General features: G+C 31.4%; 5 protein-coding genes across 5 annotated transcripts; 4 read left to right on the forward strand and 1 right to left on the reverse strand.

Moving 5' to 3' along the window:
• Positions 1 to 20: 20 nt before the first annotated feature.
• Bm1006 (Uncharacterized protein) lies at positions 21 to 1,085 on the forward strand (the record flags this gene model as incomplete). The annotated part of the gene is made up of 3 exons (XM_001895184.2): positions 21 to 195; positions 361 to 529; positions 869 to 1,085. The coding sequence occupies 3 exons, from the start codon at positions 21 to 23 to the stop codon at positions 1,083 to 1,085; spliced, it is 561 nt and encodes a 186-aa protein (XP_001895219.2).
• A 558-nt stretch (positions 1,086 to 1,643) lies between these two features.
• Positions 1,644 to 6,542, forward strand: Bm1007 (Uncharacterized protein; the record flags this gene model as incomplete). The annotated part of the gene is made up of 12 exons (XM_043080099.1): positions 1,644 to 1,889; positions 2,000 to 2,055; positions 2,399 to 2,579; positions 2,835 to 3,103; positions 3,425 to 3,687; positions 4,122 to 4,333; positions 4,520 to 4,560; positions 4,742 to 4,883; positions 5,115 to 5,158; positions 5,485 to 5,695; positions 6,059 to 6,214; positions 6,324 to 6,542. 12 exons carry the CDS (start codon positions 1,644 to 1,646, stop codon positions 6,540 to 6,542), a joined length of 2,040 nt encoding a protein of 679 aa, XP_042936033.1.
• A 3,177-nt stretch (positions 6,543 to 9,719) lies between these two features.
• Positions 9,720 to 13,856, forward strand: Bma-rsy-1 (SR rich protein, putative; the record flags this gene model as incomplete). The annotated part of the gene is made up of 10 exons (XM_043080100.1): positions 9,720 to 9,783; positions 10,202 to 10,399; positions 10,536 to 10,753; positions 10,980 to 11,178; positions 11,299 to 11,453; positions 11,557 to 11,730; positions 12,192 to 12,294; positions 12,572 to 12,625; positions 13,152 to 13,391; positions 13,747 to 13,856. The coding sequence occupies 10 exons, from the start codon at positions 9,720 to 9,722 to the stop codon at positions 13,854 to 13,856; spliced, it is 1,515 nt and encodes a 504-aa protein (XP_042936034.1).
• Positions 13,857 to 19,345: 5,489 nt separating this feature from the next.
• Positions 19,346 to 20,589, reverse strand: Bm17638 (Uncharacterized protein; the record flags this gene model as incomplete). Its single annotated transcript, XM_043080101.1, has 2 exons — positions 19,346 to 19,591; positions 20,542 to 20,589. The coding sequence occupies 2 exons, from the start codon at positions 20,587 to 20,589 to the stop codon at positions 19,346 to 19,348; spliced, it is 294 nt and encodes a 97-aa protein (XP_042936035.1).
• A 272-nt stretch (positions 20,590 to 20,861) lies between these two features.
• Bm3063 (l01289 long form, putative) lies at positions 20,862 to 24,021 on the forward strand (the record flags this gene model as incomplete). The annotated part of the gene is made up of 9 exons (XM_001895188.1): positions 20,862 to 21,008; positions 21,399 to 21,531; positions 21,836 to 21,927; positions 22,263 to 22,362; positions 22,476 to 22,620; positions 22,807 to 22,869; positions 22,978 to 23,079; positions 23,257 to 23,428; positions 23,887 to 24,021. The coding sequence occupies 9 exons, from the start codon at positions 20,862 to 20,864 to the stop codon at positions 24,019 to 24,021; spliced, it is 1,089 nt and encodes a 362-aa protein (XP_001895223.1).
• Between the last annotated feature and the right edge of the window lie 337 nt (positions 24,022 to 24,358).

Consider the following 24,358-nt stretch of genomic DNA (forward strand, 5'->3'; position numbering starts at 1 on the left):
GGGAAATGAACCATGATAATATGGAAGAAGCGTGTACATCATCAGTATTGAATTTATCTGTGTCCTCAATGTACCTTTTATGTGGTCAACCGGTAGCTGTCGATTTGGTCAATAATAAAACTGTGTGTGGGAATATATTCACGTTTGATCCGATCACTCACTCAGTTGTAATTATTGCTTTCGCATGTAACGCAGGTATGGCCTTTAATGTCGGTTGCTTAATTCTGATTAAGTTAATGCTACTGATGAATGAATTCTTATAACGAATATCTTTCGTAATATCTGTAGGAAATGTGGTAGATTTAATTATGAAATGTAGTTATTTGTAGATTATTTTGCGCATAATATTGTATATTTAAGAACCAAAGACAGTGAGAGTTGTTCCTGGTGCTTCGATAAAACATTTGAGAAAATTGGATGATGACCATTTACCGGATGGATGCATTAAAAAAACGCCGGAACTGGAATGTTGGCTTGGAAAGTTGTTGAGAGGTGCACCGCAATCATCCAAACAACAAGTTGCGGAGAGGTATTTTTTATAGATTTCGAAGTTCAGTGCAATTCCTTTCATCATCCAGTCTTTTATAAGGCTTTAAATTGGTTTCATCAGCCTCTTTAATTATATTCAGCCTTCTTTGTCCCAACTAATCTCTTGCATTTTTATTTCTTGTATTTTGAGGATTTGTCTTTCCTTTAATTATTTGGGAAGATGTGTTGTACAGTAACGTTGGTGATGAAAAGTGACGCATACTTTCTGAAAATTTTCAGCCATCAAATATTTGATTCAGTTCATGTAATTTCTTGTCTGTGCACTTAACTACTCCATCTAAGGGAAATTCGATCACCTGATCTATACACCAATTTTTAGACGAAAAAGATTGATTGAATGGTTGGAACAGAACCAAATTCGAGTGAAAAGCAATAATGACGGATCAATTACTGTATTTGATGCTGTACGAATCGTCGCACCTTTTACTGCAGACGATTGTTTTTGTGATAATACTATCATTTTATCGAGAATGAAAAGACTGATTTCAAAAGTCCCCGAAATGAGCTGTTCATTGGAAATTAATCCATCTGTATAGTTTGTTGGGAATTGCTGCATTTGCTGCCTTTGTTTTTTTTTTATTGAAATTGTGTGTGTAAACTTATTAATAAATGCGGAAGATATGAATGTTGTTTTGATGATTTGCTGTTTTATGGTGCAGTTTAAATAATATTTGCAGAAATATTCCCTGCTTTTGCTATTTTATCGGAAAACTTCAGCTTCATAAAGATGTTTTTCATGTTTAGATATTTTTTAAAGTATTTCCGTAGTTTTTAGTTCCAAAATTTTATTTCTATATTACGGATCGAACATTCATTTATTAGTTAGTTAATTTGAAGTGAAAATGGATATACTAGCGTCAATAAAAAATTACCTTTTAAGAAATGGTTCTTCAATTTATTAAAGAATTTTTTTTTTGTCTGGATACTTATTTGTGATAGGTTTTCCGCACTACTTTTTTCGCGCTAAACAGGTTACGAAAACTTCGATAAATAACGGTTTGTAATTTTTGTCTATTTGTATTGTAAATACTTATTCGAGTAATTTGAATTGCATAAATATTTTAGGAAGGAATAACGCGATCGGAAGTAAGGAAATGGAAATGCTTTACAATGAAAACAAAGTAGCTGCAGTGGTAAGAATCGAACAAGGTAGTGAAGGAAATACTGACAATCGAGTGGTGATCAATGAAGAGCTCTCAACGGAGGGTCGGAATTTTAAGAAAAGATTTTTAGACAGTAATCAAATAGAAGTAATTGACAAAGAACATGAAGATAGCAAATGTGACAATAGTGGAGCTGTGGAAGATGCATTAGAGAGGACGATAAACGAAGTTGCAGAGGTATATGATTTAGTTGTATTTACATTAGTTTCATTTGATGATCTTTATTATGATAGAGCGACAAATCAATCCTTATAATTTTCGTTATTATCTTTAGTTATATTTTGCAGACAAGTTTGCAGAGTGCTGCTGTTGAAGGGGAGGATCTGACGAGCGAAGGTTCGAGGTGTGTTGAATTTAGATATGAAAATCGATATTCTAAAAAATCTTCCGTGTTTCAACATTTCAAGACTAAATTAACACGATTAATAAATTTGACTGAGCTTATTTTGATGTGTTTATATCATTGTTTGAGATAGACCTGAAGAGTATAACGAATAAAGTTCACAGTATCGGTGATAAAATAATACATTCATTGGTTAGGCTACAATTCATTGAAGTAGCTAGGTTGCAGAAGATCGATTACTCTTCAAATGAAAGATTATTTCCTGTATCTTTGATTAAGGAGGAATAGAGCTCTTACTATATGAGTATTTGTTTTTAAATTGAAAAAAAAGAAAAAAATTAAGAAAGAGAAGCAAATACGACTGGGATGCACCCATCGTTAAGGACATTGTTCGACGAGTTAAAAATCATCGTTTATCTCATGCCAAAGCAGCTGAACAGCTTTCTCTACTAATGGATGCAAAAGTAACATCTATTGGAGTTCGGTTGCAAGTTGTTAAAATGGCAAATGATGAAGCACTTGCGGTGAGAGTTTTGAAATTGTAACTGAGTTGCCTTATGCATGTTATTTTCTGTATATAATGTGACATTCACTGAAATATGTTATGTGCATGTAGGCACTCTCAAATATACGAGAAGTACGTATAAACTGTTTGTATGCATACTTAAAAAGCATTTACATGAAGAGAATATACTTGTAATATGATTTTTTTTTTCAGTGATTTTCTGGTTTAATGGAAATTAAAAATGGCATGAAATTACTTCATTAGTGATTTTTAGAAGCAGGATCAGCGGAGTAGCTGCTCAAAAACATTCAAGAATGGCAGTTCCTCCCCAAGCAAAGTTGAGAACAAAACAGCAGGTGTAATGAGAGAACGTGAAAGTAAATCACCTGTTTCTTATCGTACCAGAAGCAAAACTGGTGTAAAACAAAATGCAAACACTTTACAAACTAGTAAATCGGAAAATGGTATGGAAGTTCACGTTACACGATCAAATATGGACGAGACTAGCAGTCAATGTACAGGAAATATCAGCAATGGAATTAGGTAATAATTTTTGTTTTAATATTTGGCTTAGCAACGTTTCTTTAAAAAATTGCTTAGAACTAGCTGAATTTATTCGTGCACAAAATTTTAAAATATTTTCAAGTAAAAAAAGAATTGATCGATGGAAAAGAGATTTTTTTGCTTCTTAAATTTTAATTTGATAATTCATTTCTAAGTAGCCAGTTTTTGGAATACAGCTTCTCTAATCTAATTGTTAGTTATCAAATGCTTAGTTAGTAATTTTTTTTCAATCGCATTGACGGTAGTGATTTTAGCTAGCTAATCCATTTAGAAAAACGAAAAAGAACGAAACGTTTGCAGTTTGTCTGTAGCAGCAATGCAGAGTGATGCAACAAACAATCAGCTTTATTTGCCTATCATCATTTCACAGCCACCAACCACAACATCAGTGGCCACGAAAATGGTACCACCAGTTATTCGGCTTTTGGATAATGAAGGAAAATTGACACATATTGCGGTTGCTGAAAATGGCAGCTACAAATTATACCGTGTGAATGAAGGAGGTACAAATGCTGAACATATGCAGATGGTTAATCAAGCTGTGTCGACTGGCAATGCATCATGTATGTATTGAGAATGCATTCACTCTTTCTGAATATTTGAAGAAATTTCTTGCTAGTTTCTGTCGTAGCTTTAATATAGGGAGTAAATTAAACTAGGATTAGAGAATGGTTTTTAATGAACTTTGAGATGATTAGCAATATTTTGTTTGGTGCTGCGCTGATTCAAAAAGGAAGATACTCGTCATGTTTCGGTATTCATGTTTCCGGTTTCAACTAAAGGTATTTAACTATCTTAGCTCGTTACCGATATGATTTTTTACTGCTTACTTTTTTCTTTTCTCCATTATCTTCAGCAAAAAGGTTTCCAGTGCTGTATTATTATACTGAAATGCGATATCGTCCTATGGTACTTGGTTTATATCGCTATTTTCATCAAATGTTAGCCAGAGCGGTAACGGTTGAATTTCGTCCTATTGATTAATATTTTTATTTAGCAAATACTGAACCTTCTACAAATAATATAACCGTGCCGGATACCCAGGAGACGACGAAATTGGAAAAAAGTATGACTCCTAGCTGTAGTGCAAATTATTACATCGAAAGTGTTCCAGCGCAACAAACTTTGGGAGCCCTGGTGGGTATACCGAAATTCGTCAATCCGCAACGGTATGGTGGAAGTAATGTATACACCAGGACAATTGGACCTGTATGTTATCCGTTTAAATGCCTTAATATTTTTTCTTTCTTTCCTTTGTTATTTTATAAAATCTTGTCAAAGTTGAATCTCCAGCGATTCATGGTGCTCAAATTTAATTGGTTATGAAATAAACAAAATGTGCTTGCTTGAATGTCTTAGTGTTGACTTAAATATGATTAAAAATGTCCTTTTCAGGTAGGCACAACTAGTACAATTCCATGCACAGGCGGCATACGGTGACTTTTTTTTTTTTCAATATAAAAAGTTTTCTTCAAAGATATCACGTTTAGTTCATAAATTAAGAACTAGAATTAAAACTGTCGATCCAGTTATTGCAACACATTTTCAGGTACTGATAATGCGAATGAACGTTAGTTCATTTTTATTATAAGATACGATGTGGTGTGTTTGTTTTAGATCTCGAAACGAAATAAAAGAAGAAGTTAAAAGATTGATTCATTGTTTGAAGTCTCAACATATTACTTGTGAAGAAGCTATGAAACAGTTATTCGAATATGTTGCACTGAATCCATCAAACCTTACTTTACCTATGGAAAAGGTAAGTTTTTTTTTGTGAAATATAAAGGTTTCTGTTTTGTATTTTACGAGTATTAATTTTTACATAGTGTGTAGAATTTTCAACAGAATTTCTGCTAAAATATTATTGTAGGGATCCCACTGCTATTTGTAAAAACCATATATGTTTAGTGATGTTTTGATTAAGCAAAATAATTAACATTTTGTGCAAGTGGCCTTCTTTTTCAACACATCGAAAACAGTTTATTTATAGCAAGTGAACGATGTAGACGAAAACAAGCAGAAACCGGACAACAGGTCAGATTTGTTTACTTGCAGAATGGGTGTTTATATAAAAGAATGGTCTTTCGGATAGGATCGAATTGATTGTTTTGGTTTATGAAGCCTGTTGGTTTATGTTTTAGGAAAATGTTACACATGCGCATGAAAAATTAGCTAATGGTTAGATGAAATAAGAAATACCTTAGCTTTGTTGTTTCACCATTACAAGGCACTTACGTTCCAGCGTGCGTGTGTTTCATTAGTTAATTGTGATATGAGGAGCTTTAGGGAGAAATTTGTTAGGCGGCAAAAAAATGTTGAAAATGAAAAATGTAGAGCTGACATATTGGTATTTATTACAGTGTAGATTATGAGGTACCACCGCAGCGGGAATGTAGTGCTGAAGATGGAAACGAACCGTATACAAGGCTAGTTGATGAGCAGGGAAATATGAACATTGCCGTTGTAGAAGGCGAAGGTTATCGGGTCTATCGGTTGAATAAAACAGCGCAAAATCGCGAATTATATAAATGCGCCGATTGTGATTTATTACATAAAACCAAAAAAGATCCAGTAAGTGATACATGACAAATGCGGTGATCTCTTGATTCACTCACATAAAAATGCTTATTACACAACAAACAGATTCTTTTTAGAACAAAGATAAGTAGATAATAAACAATATCTGCATAATGTCAATAATGACTGTTAGTAATTGTTTTGGGACATAAATAATTTGTTGTTGACAAGTTAAATTTATTTCTCTGGTAATTGGCTTAAATATATATATATATATATATATGCTTAGTTGTCGAACAATTTATCAGGCAATGTAAAAAATTAAAAATTCATGTCCTTTTTCCTGATCTATATTCTTGACAAAAATCTAATTCAGAAAAAAAAATTATTGGTTATCAAAAAATTTTTTTCTTTAAGATTGCGCAAGTTGAAATTGTCGATGGCATATTGATTGGTGACATCCATCCTTCACATCATCCAAGATGTCCCTTGCAAACACTATCAGTAAAAGATTGTGAACAAAATTCGGTTAATGACGAACGAGAGTCTTTGTTATTTCCTGAAGCGACTACGGCACGTTGTTTTCATCGATTCTTCTACACTTACTTTGAAAGAGAAGAAGTTAATTGTAGCACAGCATATCTTAAGCATTTTTTGTGCTAATATCCGTATTTGTCTTTAGGATGTTGAAGAAGGTCGAAGAGGAGATGAAGCGGGAAAAAGTACTAGTGCAAAGCGTACACCAAAACAAAGTGGTCGTAGAAGTCGACAAACGACTAAATCACCAGTCAGAAAAAGACCTCATGTTGTACCGGAACGAAGTTTGGGAATGACATTGAGAAAACGAAGAGCGAGGACGTTAACAAGTCCGGGAATTTATGACTCTGAAGTAATGAGTTAAAAGTAAATTTTTTTCACTTTAGGTTTGTATGTTGTGATATGAAAATGTATTCTCATATGTGTTATGTATTCTCACTTCTTAGGTACTTGTTGCGTTTGAGAATAGCAGAATTTCTAATGCATTAGAATAAAGTAGAAGTAAACTTAGTGTGGAATTTAATCTTCACTCATGGATGCTGTTTATTGAGTATTTTTGAGAATTGATAGAATTTGTATGAATAGTTCATAACTATAAAGTAACTCCTATCAAAAAATGTTTTAATTTCCAATTCACCATATGATTTTGGTTTCTGCCATTTTCTAGCAGAAGAAAAGAGAAATATTTGTGAGAATAAATAGGGGATAAATTCGATATTATGTAATCTACCACAAATATAGTGGGAAATAAGTATCGAAGTCATTATAATGCTGTTCGATATTCTTTTCATGTTTTATATTTGAAACAGCCACCGCAATGAATTGTTTTATGTTTTTCCTTGCATATCCTCAAGTTTTGCTTTTGTAAGGGCATGGTTCAATATTATTGCTTAGAGTTTTTTTTTTTTGATTACATTTTTCAGAATTCCCTGAATATTTCTGTCTGAAACATTTCCTTTGCACCCTTTTTATATGTGCAAAAAATATTTGCAACCCATTCATCCGGTATCTTTTATTTTGTCAGTGTTAATATTATGATTTGCAAGTACAAAGCATAAAAAAAGTTTGGCAATTTGAGGAGTAAGAAAAATAGAATAAATGATTGCCATTGCTCCATAATTATCTCTGATAGTGTTCTTTCGAAAAGATTGTGGTGACGGGATTATTTCACGGGATTACTTCACCAAACCAGCTCAGCTAATCTGGTCAAAAAAGATTAAAATGAAAACTATCTGATATATACCTGGCAGTGGTTAAAGCACTTTGATTTATTAGTGGCTCCTTTACATGATAGTTTATGAAAAATGATGTGCAATGATTTAGAATCATAATAGAAGTGTTTCAGAATACCATTCGTTATATTGAATTATTCTCCATATTGATTCGTTTTCATTCTGCCTGATGTATTTTTATTTCTCATAGTTATCAATAAACCAATAAATCGGCTAAAACAAACTTATGTAACGCAAGAAATTCTCCCACAATAACTGAATACTTCATCATTCCAATAGAATTAATATTAATGAGAATTTTGACAGTTGAAAAATTCCGGCAATAAAAAAAGAAAATAATTGTACTTGGATTCGTTTTAGCCGTTATTTATGAAATTCAAATCAGTAATATTTAGGAAGGTAAATAAGCGGATAAAATAGTGTTTAACATATTATCTTTTATTCTTAGTAATGAAAATGTCGGATTTTGGTTATACAATGATAGAAAGATAGAAGGAGGAAGAGTGAATGTTAGAGAAGATTCGTGAAAATTGGGTTACCATTGTAGTATGCAAAAATTTAGCTTCGTATTGATCTACATTAAATTCGAGATAGCGCATGAAAAAAAAAAATTCTTTTTCATCTCTTCCATTTTCTCTTATAACATTTAATATGTTTCATTCATATTAGAGAAATTTCTCAGTTTGTTAAGAAATTTTTTTAAAAGATTCTTTGAATAGCATTAAATTTTACATTTCGATTAATTTTGTGGATACAGCAACTCTCGATGAATTCAATATGCACCGAATATATCATAAATGTAGCGACTCTTTTGAATGAATCATTGTATGATCAATATGAATTATATTATTGTATTTCTTTTGCTTGAATATATCTTACAATCTCGATTCATTTCAAATTCTCGACATAAATTCTATCATCCAATGAGGGTAATTATCTCAAGCATAACAACAAATGTGAAAAATGGAAATTTTGAGAGAGCTTCTCCTTTCAAGAGCGAAAGAGACAGAGAGGGAGAGAGAGTCCTGATTCCTCGTAAAAAGGTAGCAAAAGTGGGATCGTATCTGCAAATATACATTTTTCAAAAAACTTATCACTCATCACTTTATTGGTTATGTGTAGCGAAGCGAAAGAGAGTGTGATTTGTGGAGAGTGCGAACGGTGGTAGAATGGAAGAGAGTGTATTTGAGATGGTAAGTGAGATTAGTGGTTTGAAGTTGGTTTGTCTCAAAGAGCACTTTAGAAAACTGTAGGGATGGATTGGGATGTGGTGTGTGTGGGTTAGTCTCGATGATTGATGAAAGTCTGGGTATTTCTGTGACTCCCATATTAGTAGCAGTAATTTGTAGGACGTATGAAAGAACAATGGAATGTGTCAGAATTGATCTTTGCTTGTCTAGAACTATCTAACAAGTTATCATCCAGAAGTATCAATTTGCTCAGCTAAGTGACAAATCTGATAGGAAGTAAACTTTATGATAGGCAGACTTGAAATACATTACTCTCAAATATATTTATCATTTTTATGTTCTACATAATTTTTGAACTTTCCTAATGAGTTCATTCAGATTCTTTTCATTACTCGGTCATTTTTGAATTTCATTCACTTTTTCTATATTCAATAATAGATTGATGGTCTAATTGCTGAGATATCTATTAATACACTATTAGTGCATATATTTTTCATTTTTTTGATGATTAACAGAATTACATGTCAAGATTTTATCAGTTGAGCTCTATTTGCTAGTTCCTTCCTAACTTTGCTTTTTTTCCTTTTTTTTTTTATTTATCTGTGTGATAATTCAGTGGTATTTCTAGCTTCAAACTTGTGAATTTTTGAATTAATTCTTCACATTCACTCTTTCCATACCAAAATGATGAAAACAGTATTCCATATCCTTTTCAGAAATTTTTGGGATAACTATTTAATTGTGGACACTAATTAGTCCTTGTTCCATTTATTATTGCAATCTATCTATACTTGATTGCAATCTATACTAGATTGCAATCTATCTTTATTACTTTGCCTTCCTTTTTTTTTTTATACTGTCTTTCTCATTCTTCTTTTGTCTCCTATTTCATTAAACCGTATGGTAAATATATCGTCACATATTCTATATTATCATGAAACGCAAAGGTGTAGTTGTGTTAAGTTGAAGGTGATTATAACGTTGATATTTATTTGATTTCTTTTTTGTACCTAACGATGTAATTATCAGTTTGATTAAAATTCAACCTAAAACTTCCCTGAATTGAAGAATACACGTGGAAATCCATGAGATCAAGTGATATATTGTTAGTTCATGAAAATGGCAGAAAATAACGCGAAGTGGTTGGATGCATCCTATTATCAAAATATACCGAATTCAGAAGGTAAGTATGGCATGACCAATTAAATCAGTTTGAGATGTAACGAAAAGTTGAAATTTGAAAATCACGGACAAAGTACACACAGGTGAAGTTAAAAAACTCATTTCCATCTTTTCTCTACTAATTCTTTCTGGACTTGATCAACTTGGGCATTAAAAACACTGATATGATAATGGTGGGAAAATAAGGATAATGATCTCTTTTATCGCACTGTCTTCTTTCGTAATCATCCATTATGAATTTATTGAATTGATTTCGGATGATTAGAAATCTATGCTTTATGCTTTGGGAATTTGGCACTATGTCGATATCAGAAGCGCTTTCAGATAATAAAGTAGATTTAAACAACAAAAATTCAAAAAAATTTTTGTACTGCATTTATTTTTGGAGTTAACAGTTCATGTTTATCCATAAACTGCAGTAAATTGGGCGCAATTAGCACAAAAATGGATGCAAATGCGCGATGCCGGAGAAGTTCCTCCAGTAACATCTGATGATTCTATACCGCCACCGCCAAGCAAGGAGCCGCCACCACCGCATCCGCCACCGGCATCCGATGGACTACCGGTAAATGGGTCTTTTTTGCCACCTGGTGGGTATTTGCCTACTATGCCTGTTGGTACGTTTTCGAATTGTATTGTTTGCTTCAGTATAACTTAAAAACTTTAGTGAAACTGTATGCATTTATATGATATTGCCTGGTTATTTGCTCTTGCTTGATCTCCATATACTTATTTTATCTATGAAAGTTTCAGATGCTAATTTTGCTGCACCATCGCCTTGTTGGATACCACCCTTACCGCCAAGTAATTTCGGACCTCCAGCTGCCGGCGCATTTCCTCCTTTTATGCCACCAGTTCCGCCATGGATGGGCGCCACACCGATGCCACCTGGTCCCTTTCCGCCAGCGCCTCCTTACGGTGAAGCAAAGATAGGAATTGACGATGAGGAAGGGGGTGAGGCAAGTTTTTTTGTACCATTTTTGACACACGTTATTAATGCATTTTATGTTACTCTAACCTATTTATATTTTCCAACTGTTGCTTCGTGATGTAGGACAGATATCATCTCGTTGAAATAACTCAAATAATAGTTTATGGAGATAAGCTAAATGTCTGTATATACTGTAAGCCAGCTACAAGCCAAGTTTATAAATGAATAAGTGGACATTATTTATTTTTTAAATGATTATTTTTCAGTATTCACATTATTATAAAGAATGGGACGAGAAACAGAAAAGTGGTAGGCGTGATAATGATTCGGATGACTCAGAAACAGTTCCAGAAGGTGCTATGGCTCATTGGCTTAAGCCAGGTCCTGGTTGGGCGCCACCACCAAATTGGTATCATCCTTCACGTCGTGATTCACCTTCGAACTCTCATCCTTTGCCTTTCATCGGTTGGTTTTAGCAGTGTGACTTATTACTTTTGTTCTTCATGGTTGTAGTTTCAAATGACAGTGGCATAGGTACAGCAGCAGCGTACTGTTTTCCGATACTGTTAAAATCATGTTTTTCAGATCAGCAGACACGAAAAGCTTTACCAGCCTGGATCCGTGAAGGTTTAGAAAAAGCTGAGCAAGAAAGGCAAAAAAAACAAACTAAAGAAGCCAAGTTACGAGCTGCTGAAGAAGCAGCAAAAGCTCGTCGTGCTGCTAAAGGATTGGGAAAATTTGTAGGATTATGATTTTTGATTGTTGCACAATGTATTTGAAATTTATATTAGAGAATAGTTTTTATTAATACATGATGATGACATCGTTCTGGACGAGTTTCAGGATTCTGATAGTAGCGAAGACGAGAACGGGAACGAAGATGCAAAAGAAAGAGCCAAACTTGATCAAGAACCAGTGTTCCTCCAGAAAAAGAAATTAGAGAAGCAACAGGAACAGCCGTCTAAGGACACAACGGAAATTGATTGTAGAACCGAAGAAGAGACACGAGAAGATGCAGTAAGTATCTAGACATTTTTACGCTTATTCTTACATTGTCTTCGAAGAGAATTAGATAGGAAGTTGAGAAGTATTTGCTATTGAATCGTAAATCATGGTGGCACTTATGTGTAATTAATTGTTCTATATCTTATATTTGTTACATTGTTGAATGCTTTATACTTACTTTACTGCCGTACTGCATAATTTTCTTTATTATTTAACAGAAGAGTTGCTATTTCGCGAATTGTTATATCCCACTGTATTTAATACTATCTTAAAGTTAGTCACTTCAAGTTGGATATATCTCATTTCGCGACATAGTATTCTTTTGTAGTAAAGGTTTGAGATTGATTCTCATTCAGATGCTTGGGATTGTTTGAAAATATAAAATTAAATTTCTGACAAAGTAAAAGACAAATCTTCATGATTATTTGTACATCCATTACCCAACGATTTATGCTAATCTAACTTGTTTGCAGCTGATGCTTTTGCGACGTTTCATGACTGAAATTTTGCTGGAAACAACGGATGATGAGTTGAATCGTATTGCTAGGGAACACATTGAACTTGCTAAACGTTCTGGTACATATTTTCAATTTTAAAATTTAACGTTCAACAAGTGGTTGACAGCTTTTTTTTCGGCCATTCGTCACTTGAAATTGTTCCTGCAACAATTTCTGCTTTTTTCTGGCATCGGTGATCAGAATAAAAATATCCCAGTTTCCAAGGTAGCAGGTTAAATTATTAATGTTCATTTTAAAACTTACAAACAAGTCGCTTTCTTCTGTGACTTCCACATTGTAACGTCGCAATTTCGATTTTGAAAACGATCGATTAATGAAGTTGAATATATGTTTAGCCCAGCCAAAAGTTCTCGCCCAAAGTTCGGCTCTCGCCGCTTTGTGTACACTTGGTAAGCTTTTATTACATTTTGTGTCGCCTTTTTGTTCTTTTTGACTAAACTGTTTAATTATTTATTCTGACCATATTCCGGTATTTCTGTTCTGAGAGTTCGTGTTTTGCACTGTTCAATACGTATTTTCCAAATTGTTGCCAGTCGAAATTAAATTTGCGTCCTGTTGAATGTCTGTATTTTATGATTAGGACGCTGTTCTCCATTCCACATCTTAAGTCTTTTTATGAATGAAATAACGTACTCAGTTTGAGTAGATCAAGTCCTTGTTTCAACCTTGAGCATACATCCAGCTAGTGTGACGGTTCGAGTTTGTTTGTTTGTCATTTGTTTTCATTTGGTACGACTTATGACCTTCGTCAAGCTCAATCGTCCTAGCTTTCAGTCCTCTTGCAAAATATGATAATTTAGATTTAGCCACATTTCTGACATTGCCTCTAATTACAATTCATTTGCCGATCCCTAACTTAACATCATATACGAATCTTTTATTTCATTCATTAGTTCAAAAATACGATTATTTCAGGTGCTGAAAGCGATGATGAATCGAGCGAAGAAACTGATATGAAGCAGTCGGACGAATCCAATAGTAATACGAAAGGCGAAGAATTCTCGAAGTCAAATATTAGTGGTGATGGTAATGAAGGTAGCAATGAGGATGATGCTTTGTTCAGTGTGCCACTTCTTCCAGTACTATCATCGGGTGCTAAGAGTAAGGCCAAGTTAAGTAGCAATGATGGATTCTCTTCTACAGAATCCTCCCAAGGTATTACTATGCATCTCAGCCCATGTGACACACCTCACTAATACATATACATCTTCAGTTCGAAACGAAGGATAAACCAATCACCTACCGTGGGTGCCATCTTTTCAATTTTCAAACAAAAATAAAAAAAGAAGTTACCCCACGGAAATGAATAAACTTAAGGACCTTTTGAGAAATATGCGGTTTCCTTTTCAATAAGAGTAATATTTTAAGGGGTTTAGGTTTTTTCGTTTATGCTTATTTCAGAAGGCTTGGCACCCATGGAATTTCTGGGTATGGATTAACTTCCGAATTACTTCCACGTGTTTGTGGCAGCATTTATAAGTATGGCTAAACTGAGAATTTTTATTTTCAGGTGTTGAAAAGAAAAAAACTGCTGTCCAGGAAAAGAAGAATGGCGATGATGCGTCGTCACGTGTTGCGATTACGAAGAATGAAATTGATGCATACAAGGAAATAGGTTGAGTTTCAATGCAGTCGGTTTTTTCAAAAATTTTCTCTTTCGTGGCAGTGGTCATTGTCTTGAGAATTATAGGCTGGAGTGCTGGAGGTTCATTTTATGTGCATTCTGTACTGCTCGATCAGGCATCATCTCTTGCATTATATATATGTGTATGTATGTATGTATGTGTATGTGTGTGTGTGTGTGTGTGTGTGTGTGTGTGTGTGTGTATGTATGTATGTATGTATGTATGTATGTGTGTGTGTGTGTGTGTGTGTGTGTGTGTGTGTGTGTGTGTGTGTGGTGTGTGTGTGTGTGTGTGTGTGTGTGTGTGTGTGTGTGTGTGTGTGTGTGTGTGTGTGTGTGTGTGTGTGTGTGTGTGTGTTGTGTGTATGTGTGTGTGTTGTGTGTGTGTGTGTGTGTTGTGTGTGTGTGTTGTGTGTGTGTGTGTGTGTTGTGTGTGTGTGTGTGTGTGTGTGTGTGTGTGTGTGTGTGTGTGTGTTGTGTGTGTGTGTGTGTGTGTGTGTGTGTGTGTGTGTGTGTGTGTGTGTGTGGTGTGTGTGTGTGTGTGTGTGTGTGTGTGTGTGTGTGTGTGTGTGTGTGTGTGTGTGTGTGTGTGTGTGTGTGTGTGTGTGTGTGTGTGTGTGTGTGTGTGTGTGTGTGTGTGTGTGTGTGTGTGTGTGTGTGTGTGTGTGTGTGTGTGTGTGTGTGTGTGTGTGTGTGTGTGTGTGTGTGTTACAAAAGCATGGAACAATTTTAACAAAATTTAGGAACTTTTTTGGTTTAATTTTATGTAATATAGCATTTGTTACATAATCTGGCTTACTTTCTTTTAGGGATTTGTCTATTAAAAAGTACTCGGAAAGTAATGCGTGCTAGATTTCACCATGTTTTAACTACGGCTGTCTTACCAATGTTACATTTTGTATTTTCTACACACGTGATCTCCAATGTTCAGTTAAACGTTTCCAGATGAAAAGAAATTAGGCTCCAATATTGATGAAGGCAATAAAAGAAACAAGAAGGAAAAGCATACTAGCGAGTCAAAGAAGCAACAACAACGGAAGAAATCACGAAGTAGGGAGCGTCTAAAGAAACGGTAACGGGGTTTTTTCTTTGAAATTTCCACAGGAGATGTTTGATATATATTACTACCTTCTTTATGGAACTTCGTCATTCTAACTTTATAAATTCCCCCCATGATCATTTGATCATTTGCCTTCTTTTTTAAAGAAACAAATTCAGTGTAAGGGCACTGAGTTTTAATTATAAAATTTATTGTTATTTTCAATTTCTTACATATTTCTTTCAGACGACGTGGTAGGAGTAGGGAAGATTCGACGAAAAAAGGCACTGGCCATGCGTAAGTTCAAAAAATTTGATTCCCATGTTTATCTTTATTAAATTATCAAGATAAGTATTTTAGATCGGATAGTGATAGAAGTGAATCCCAAACTCCCGAACGTTATCGTCGAAGGTCAAGCAGTGGAGAGTCTTATCACAAACGACGTCGTTCAAGAAGTCACAAAAGGTTGAGATCACGCTCTCGATCACGTACTAAAAGAAGCCGAAGGTATTGTTTTAATAGTTTGCTTGAAATATACGAGCAGAACATTTACATCGATGATAATATGAGCTCAGTTTGTCAAATGCATGTTATGATATGTTCTAATTTTTAGGTTTGAGGAACGACATAATTCACGTTCACGAAGCCGTGAAAGGAGACGATCAGACGAAAGACATCACCGAGACAGGCATTCCAGAAGATCACATTCATAAGCAATGCCTGTGTTCTACATATATATGTGTAATTATGTAGGAGAAGCATTATTATTGATTGGTTTGCCACAGGAGTTCAAAGCATTTTGTCACTGTTTCTCAGCCAGGTCTTTGAATTAGCATAAACGTGTGTTTACAATTCCAAGCACTCATACACGGGTAAACGTGAATAATTGGTAAAAAATGCTTAAAACAGTCTGCGTAGAACTAATGTGTTCAGAATTTTAATTGGATGTATTTGTTTTTAGTTGTTATCTGCTTAGAATCAGTTAACTCATCGTGTTTTTCTCAATGTCAGCTCTTTTTTTTTTTTTCTTGTATTTATGTAAGGATATCATCTTTTTTTTTTTTTTCGAATTGTCATTTGGATATGATTGTTACGTAGACTAGTTTGAAGCCCTACCATATTAGCCGGTGGTTGTTTAACATCTTTGCGATAGATAAAATGAAGTGATACGATTGATATTGGAAATTATGATTGCAAGAATACATGTATGATGGTTGTATTCAGCGTTGACTACGTAATTACACTGTTTTTGAAAGATGAATCATATATTAATAACCGTTGATGGATATTAAAATGAATGACAATAGTCGTTAATTATTGTACTGTTTACAATTTTTTCTGAAATCTATCGTAATATCCTTTCAGGGATTCATTTGAAAGGTAGTGTAAAGTAGCGCTTATTGCATTATTCATTTCATTAATGTACAAGTTAACAACTGAGGCATATATTTAAAAGATTTAAACTGAGTCATATATTTAGAAGATGCTGGAATTTTCGATTAAATTATTCATAAGAATTTCAGCTTTTGTTGTTTTCTATTCATGTTATCCTTCTCTTTATTGTATTAAACCAGGAACTTACATCATTAAAGGAATATCTCAAATTGATCAGCTAAAATACTCCTTGCATCCCTATTTCTTTTTTTTTTTTTTTGCATCTATTTGTTTAAATGCTATTGGAAAGTTTGCAACAGAATTTTCCAGTCTTCCATTCGAATTTCTTTTTTTGAAATCACTCGAGCAAGAAATTCTTATTTATGCATGAAATACTGCACTAATAGTTTAGTACAGAAAAGAATATGAATGCAAGATATCAATTTTCTAACAGACGAAGAAGTAGAACATGTGTATTTTGTTGATTCATATTGTTGTTTTTTATGTAAAGTTCAGAATTTTTCATAATATTTGTAATTACATTTTTAAACTTTTTTCGTCATTTCTTAAAAATTAGTCTCTTTTTTATTGGTGGTTGAGTATTAAAAAAAAAAAAAAAAAAAAATTACGTTTGTGTTATCAATCTACCTTAGCCATCTCTTATTTGTTTACATGCTGATCCTACTATGTGCGTAAAACGTTGGAACAATTTGAACTACACTTTTGCTTTGTAAAGTTGGCTTTTTTTTAAATTCTTTTTTTCTTTTAACCTAAATTATTTTATCCTTTTCCTTTCTTTTTCGAATTCTACCTCGGAATATAGTTAAAACGGTTGAATGAATTTACAAAAACTCATTTTACTTTTAATACAAATCCACTAAGCTAATTTGATGTTTTATTACTATATTGAGATAATTTCTTGTTTTCATTTATTTTCTTACAAATGTTTGCAGAACTATTTTACATTTTACATTAAAAGGAAAATGTAGCATGCCAGTCGTATTGTAACTTCAATCTGTACACTTATTTCCAATACCATAGCATTACGAATTTGGAGTGGATCTCCATCCTTTGGTTTATCTTTTTTCCTTAAATCATTTCCTTATTTTCTTTTCTTTTTTTTTTCGTTTTAAATTTATAGTGCTAATTAAATTGGTTTTCTCTTCCCTAATTCATATCTCTATAAAACTTTTTTTGCTTAGTATCCATTGTTGTCACATTAAATGTCATAAAATTACCCAAGTATCAGGCATGCTTAAGTTATAATTGGCATCATCAGTGTTTAATGTTAATTCATGATAGCACAAGCATGCACAGGAAATACTTCCTTTTCTTATTTATCTGTTGTTTCCTGTCCCTATGCTATCTTTTTTTTTTCTTTTTTGCTGCGTTAAAATTGGCGAAGAATTTCTTATTCATTAAATTTCGATTTTTTTTTAAATTGAAAACGAGCTGTTCTTTTATATTCGTGGTTTCTCCTTTCTTTTTTCCTCTTCGTTTTTTTTTTTTTCCTACACATTCTACTTATTACTTTGTTGTATATTTCAGCTTTTCAATCTATGATTTATTGATTTCTTCGATGAAGTACTGAACAGAAGTACTTGTTTACATTTGCCACGAACAATTCTACAAATTTAAATGATTCAAGCAAGGATGAGATTGCTTTTGCATACTTCCACCCACATACATATATGTGAAATGAACCAAATATATATAAGTTGAACATCGATTGGCCTGCAGCCTTTTTTGATTTGAACAAATAAATAAGAAGTGGTTTTACACTTAGTACCGCTTGCAACTACAATGTATTTTTGTAACACATTTGCATAAATGACATAATCATAAATTGCTATTAAATATACCATTAAACTCATATCTGTATCATTTTATATAATAATTATTCCAAAGATACTTTCATGACAATTGCATAGTTGGCTTAATATTTTGCATTTACTAAGCTGATTTGTCATGTAATTTTATATTTATATCGTTTTTTTTTTACCTTACAAAAAGATGTTTAATTAATAAATTATCAAACTTAATTGATCATAATTTACATCACAAATACACAAAAAATGAGAAAAAAAAAAGAAAAATGATTTTTTAAAACCAATAAAACATGATGTTATTATTTAATATTCATCAGTCATTAATTTGCTAAATATTTCATTATTTTTTTTTAGTTTCCATACGATGTAAATTAATCAGTTTCATGCGAATTAGAATTATAAAAAAAGTAGAGAGAAGGGAGGTCAGATAGAAATGTTTTATTATTTTAAGTAAACCAAAGGTTTTAAATAATAATTTCTTGCTATTTCAGACATAATATTATATATATGACAGAATTCGTCCACGCCTAAATTATTCAAATTTCAATTTAAAATCTTCGCTTATCTTTCCAGATTTATTTTGCAATAATAAATATAGTATGAAATTTAAATTGCAAAATGTGAAATTTAAACCAATATAAAATTTAAATTAAAACCTAAACATAATACAAAAAATTTCTTTTCCTGCTATTTCCTGTTACTTCAGACATAATATGATAGCAACACAACAATAATTTAACAAACAAAAAATCCTATTTCAATTTCATAAGCTTCCATTACAAAGAGTCTTGAAATTGAATGAAATTTTTGAAATTTGAGAAAAAGTGGAAGGGAGGAAAGATTTTAAATGTAACATTTGGTAGAAACATAAGTAATGATTACCTTCTCAGACAAACTGCTAATTTTGTATTTATTTTTAACATTATCACATTTGATATTTTTTCTAAGCAAGAAAAAAAATAACAGAAGAAATCGTTTGAATATTTTAAATTATTTCTTATGAAAAATTTCGTATCCTTATATTTTAACAAAATAACACAGAATTTAGACTAAAAGGGGAGAAAAAGAGAGAGAAGAAGAAGAAAAATTTCTTCTCTTCATTCAATTTTCAATAATAAAATTTCACTCTCATTTTATTGCTAATGAACAAAATATAATAATAATATTTTATTCTTACGATTATGATGTTATTCTTGAAAGAGTAATGATTTTTATCATTTTCAATTTGTTTTTTTATCACTAATTATTCATTCATTTTTCTTTCATATAACTCCCCATCCTCCTCCCCATCCCCCTCCTTTTCCTCCTCCTCTTCCTTTTCCTCCTCTCCATCCCCCTCCTCTTCCTCCTCCTCTTCCTTTTCCTCCTCCCCATCCCCCTCCTCTTCCTCCTCCTCTTCCTCCTCCTCTTCCTTTTCCTCCTCCCCATCCCCCTCCCCATCCCCCTCCTCTTCCTCTTCCTCTTCCTTTTCCTCCTCCCCATCCTCCTCCTATTCATTATATTCATTTTCATGTTTGTCTTATGAAAGAAACATTATGATATTGTTAAAATAACAAGTTTAATTAAATCTTATTGGTTCGAAAGAGAGAGAAATGAGTGAAGTAAAAAAAACATTTACAAGTTTAGTTCAAAAATTGTAAATATTAGAAAAGCTTATTACTTAGCTTTAAAAAAAGCAATGACATTTGCTATGAGGAAAATTTACACAAACTTTCTTTTCCTTTTTTTTCTTCTTTTTCCACCCTTTCCATCTCAATCTAAGTGATATAACTCATCCATTTTATCTATCTATCTATCTATCTATCTATCTATCTATCTATCTATCTATCTATCTATCTATCTATCTATCTATCTATCTATCTATCTATCTATCTATCTATCTATCTATCTATCTATCTATCTATCTATCTATCTATCTATCTATCTATCTATCTATCTATCTATCTATCTATCTATCTATCTATCTATCTATCTATCTATCTATCTATCTATCTATCTATCTATCTATCTATCTATCTATCTATCTATCTATCTATCTATCTATCTATCTATCTATCTATCTATCTATCTATCTATCTATCTATCTATCTATCTATCTATCTATCTATCTATCTATCTATCTATCTATCTATCTATCTATCTATCTATCTATCTATCTATCTACCTCCCCTGTATCACACTAATGAACAATCTTAAATTTTAAGAACTTCCCCTTCATCTTTCATTTGTCAAGCAAAAATACCATCAAACTCTTTTTATCTTGCTTTCTATATGTTATCATTGTTACAAAGATATTTAACAACAATACACACACACACACACACACATATATACACACCTATTACATCTTCAATTTGCTTTATTTTCCAACAATATTTTGCCAAAACGATTGAGGAAAGAAAAGTTATTTCATTCCGAATTTAAAATATAAATACTTACTTCTATTTTTTGTATTATTTCATTACTTCCATACGACTTATTCTTCATTTTGTTTGTTTATTCTATGATTAATTCTTTAATTCTACACATTCGATTTATTCTTATCTTACGTATATAAAAAAAACTAAAAAAAAATATCTATTACGTAGTGTATTGTAAACACATTCAAATTTCTATCCTTCTATTGTTATTAATTAAATAAACAAATTCCTTTTTTATGAATAATAACAATAGTAATAATAATAATTATTATTATTATTGTTATTATTATTATTAGTATTATATACATATATAAGAGAGAATTTAAATATTATATTACAATGAATTACTATTCTTCATTATTAATTCTACTGTTGTCATCATTATGTGTATTGGATGCAAAACGAGGTAAATCATCAAAATCAGATGAAACACATAAAGAACAACAACAATCTCATTCTAATAATAATAATAATGCTAAACATAAGGTAAACTTATTGTTAATTTTAATTGTTATGCAATCAATTGCTATTCTTTTCTTTTGATTAAATATTTAGTTTAATAGTTAAAATGGGGTTAAAATGAGTTAAAATGAGTTAAAACTTAATTATTTTTAGTTAAATTCAGAACAAAAAAAGGTTATTGTAATAATTTGTAAAATCAAGATACAATATTAAAAATAGAAACTTCTGAATCGCTAAACTTAAAGAAGGGAGAAATATTAGTAGAATAAATTACAGGATTAAAAACAGATATAAAATATTCATCAAATTGGTTACTTTGATAGGGACATTTAAATAATGCTTTTAAAAATAATTAATAAAACAACTAAAACGAAATGTTAGTTGCATTAATTATTTCATATATATTATTTATAGAAGGAAGCACGTCGGATAACGCCATCACGTCAAGAATTTACGCAAGATGAAGCTAATACGATAGAAGACGTTGATGAGGATAAAATTGATGAAATTATTCGTGATGCAACCAAAAATCTTGTCATATTTTTTTGTTCGTTCTCCTCGCTTTTCATTTTAAATTAAGACAATATTTAAAAAAAAAAAAACTTGTTAAATGTCTTCAAATAATAATAATAATGAATAAAAACGAATAATAACAATAGTTTTAATAGCAAATGCAACAACAATAATAAGAAATAATAGTAATTAATTAATAATAATTTCTTTTAATAAAAAGAAAATAAGTGTATTTCTGGGGCACTGATTGGAAACTATGATAATTTTTATAAATTTTGTTTAATTCGATGACTGGAAATCAATTTTATCATTATCCTAAATTGATATTCCTAGTATAGATGATGGATATGCGAAATGTCCAAGTTGTGGTGAAGCACTTGCTGTGGTGGAGGAGATCGATGATGATATTGAAGCAACTGGATATATTGAAGTTTGCTTCAAATTCTTTTTTTTTTTTATTTTCCATTTTTATGAAAAAAAGAAATGCAATTTTTTTTCACATTAAAGAATCGTTATAAATACTTAAATTCTCATTTATTTAGGTTGAAATCCCAATAATTTGAATTGTTTTTTTCTCATAAAATTTTGTTGTTCGCGTATTTAAGTGAACAAATAAAATATAAAAATGTAATTTCTTTCAAATATTATTGCGTTCGAAAAGTATGCATTAATGTTTGTTTTTATTTTCTTTGAATATAAAAAAAAATCATTTAGTTATTATTGAATTTTAATTCCAAATAATCAATTCTGTGAAATTGTTTAAAGGTCGTTAAAACGGATGATCGAAGTGTTGCACGTGAACTTGGTGTTGCCACATTTCCAGCCTTAGTTTACTTTAGGCGGAAAAATCCTGTTACATATGATGGTGAGTGCATGTACATTTATTCATTATTAGAACATTTGAAATTTATATTTTTGTCAAATTTGCTAGTTTTAAAATAAAATTTAACAATTTTAAGTTCTATTTTCTTCTCTTAGGCGATTTCAAGGAATCGGAAGCAATACTACGATGGCTACGATCTCATGATGAAGTAGTTACATGGGTTCTTACTGATGATAACTTTGAATATTACACTGATAGCTATTCACCTGATGAAGGTGCACTGGATTGGTTTGTTATGTTGTAAGTATTTCATATTTCATTTACTATTAATAATTAAGACAACAAAAAATTTAAATATTAACCATTTAAATGTTTAAGAAGCAATTATTAAGCTTTTTATCATTGTAAAATTTAAACATTTGTAAATTATTTTAAATTTTCTTAAATTTTGAAATATGTAATTAAGAAATTTTCTAATTTTTATAGTTATAAATCAGAAGCACCGGATTGTAATGCATTTGTTTCATTATGGGAATCAGTGGCACATAAGTAAGTAACAGTTTTCTTTTCTTTTTTTTTTTTTTTTAAATCAAATTCTAAAAGTTTATGAATGAGAAGTTCATAATTTTTGTTCATTAATTAATTTTTTTTTTTTAGATTACGTGGTTTAGTCAATGTCGGCAAGGTTGACATGTCAATCAATGATGATGTGACAGATCGTTTCCGTCTAGATGATGCTCAATGTCCAGTATTCTTGCTGTAAGTAAATAAAAATAGATACTTATTGTTCATATAAATTAAAAATTTTAACTTTCAAATTTCAATTTAGTTTCTAGTTTTAATGTTTTCCCATTTTTTTCCATCGATTATTGTATGAAGGCAATCACTTCGACTTTTAAAAAGAAATTTTATTTTTTTAAAGTTTTAATTTTATAGCTTTCATCGAGGAAAAATGTATCGCTATAAAGATGCAGCCAAAAATATTCGTAGTTTGACAGAATTTGCAATGTACAAATTCAAAGATTTACGTGGTTATCACGTACCTGAACCACCAACAGCACTTGAAAATTTTTACGAGCACGTTAAGGAACGAATTGCTGATATTTTGGTATACTTTTTCATTTTCTAATTCAACATTTTATGACTTTGATTCAATTTATCACATTGTTTTCTTTATCAGAAGAGCTCAGTATTATGCATAGATTCTTTCTTTTTTTTTTTCTAATTAAGAATCTTGCATTTCTCAGTTTTATTACTTTATTAGAATAGTTATCATTTGTTCGATTTTATCAATTTCATTAGCTATAAAATCTACATGTGACTGTTTGTGATATGCAATCATAAGATGTACAATATAAAGGTTTAATGTAAACTTTCAAAATTCATTCCCAAATTTGATGAATTAGTTTAAGTGATGGTATCTGTTAATGATACATTTAATATTTGGTATATAATTTCATTAAGCGATAATTAACTTAAAATAATTCATAGTAATAATTTCATCCAATTTCATCTTTCATTCATTTCTTCCTTTTTCTTTTCTTTTTACCTGTACAAACATTTCAGGAAGATAGTCAAGCACTTACCGTAATTGGTATCGGTGGATTAATTGCAATTGTTGCTGCAACAATTTATGCAAATGCTAGGAGAAAACAACAAATGATAACTATAACTGATAATAATAAATCAAAAACTAACTAATAATTGATATTATTCAGGATTGCTTCTTATGATCAAAAAGAAGCAAACATCGTTGCTAATTAAGTATTAATGAGAATTTTAGGCTAATAAAAATTGACTATTTTGCTTTTGCTTTTGCTTTTTTTTGATTAAAATCTTAATCTAAAATTTAAAAATTTAATTTTGAATTGAAAGTTGATTTTAATGATCGGTTTTAAGAGTTGAAAAACTTTAGGTAAATACATAATTTTATTTTATTTACATATTATTTTCGTAAATGATATAATTTATATGATTGCTGAGTGATTTAATTGTACCCGATAGTTTATTATGTCTGACTGGAATATTAATCTAAGAT

This window comes from Brugia malayi (assembly GCF_000002995.4).
Source record: "Brugia malayi strain FR3 genome assembly, contig: Bm_v4_Chr3_scaffold_001, whole genome shotgun sequence".
Lineage (NCBI taxonomy): Eukaryota > Metazoa > Nematoda > Chromadorea > Rhabditida > Onchocercidae > Brugia > Brugia malayi.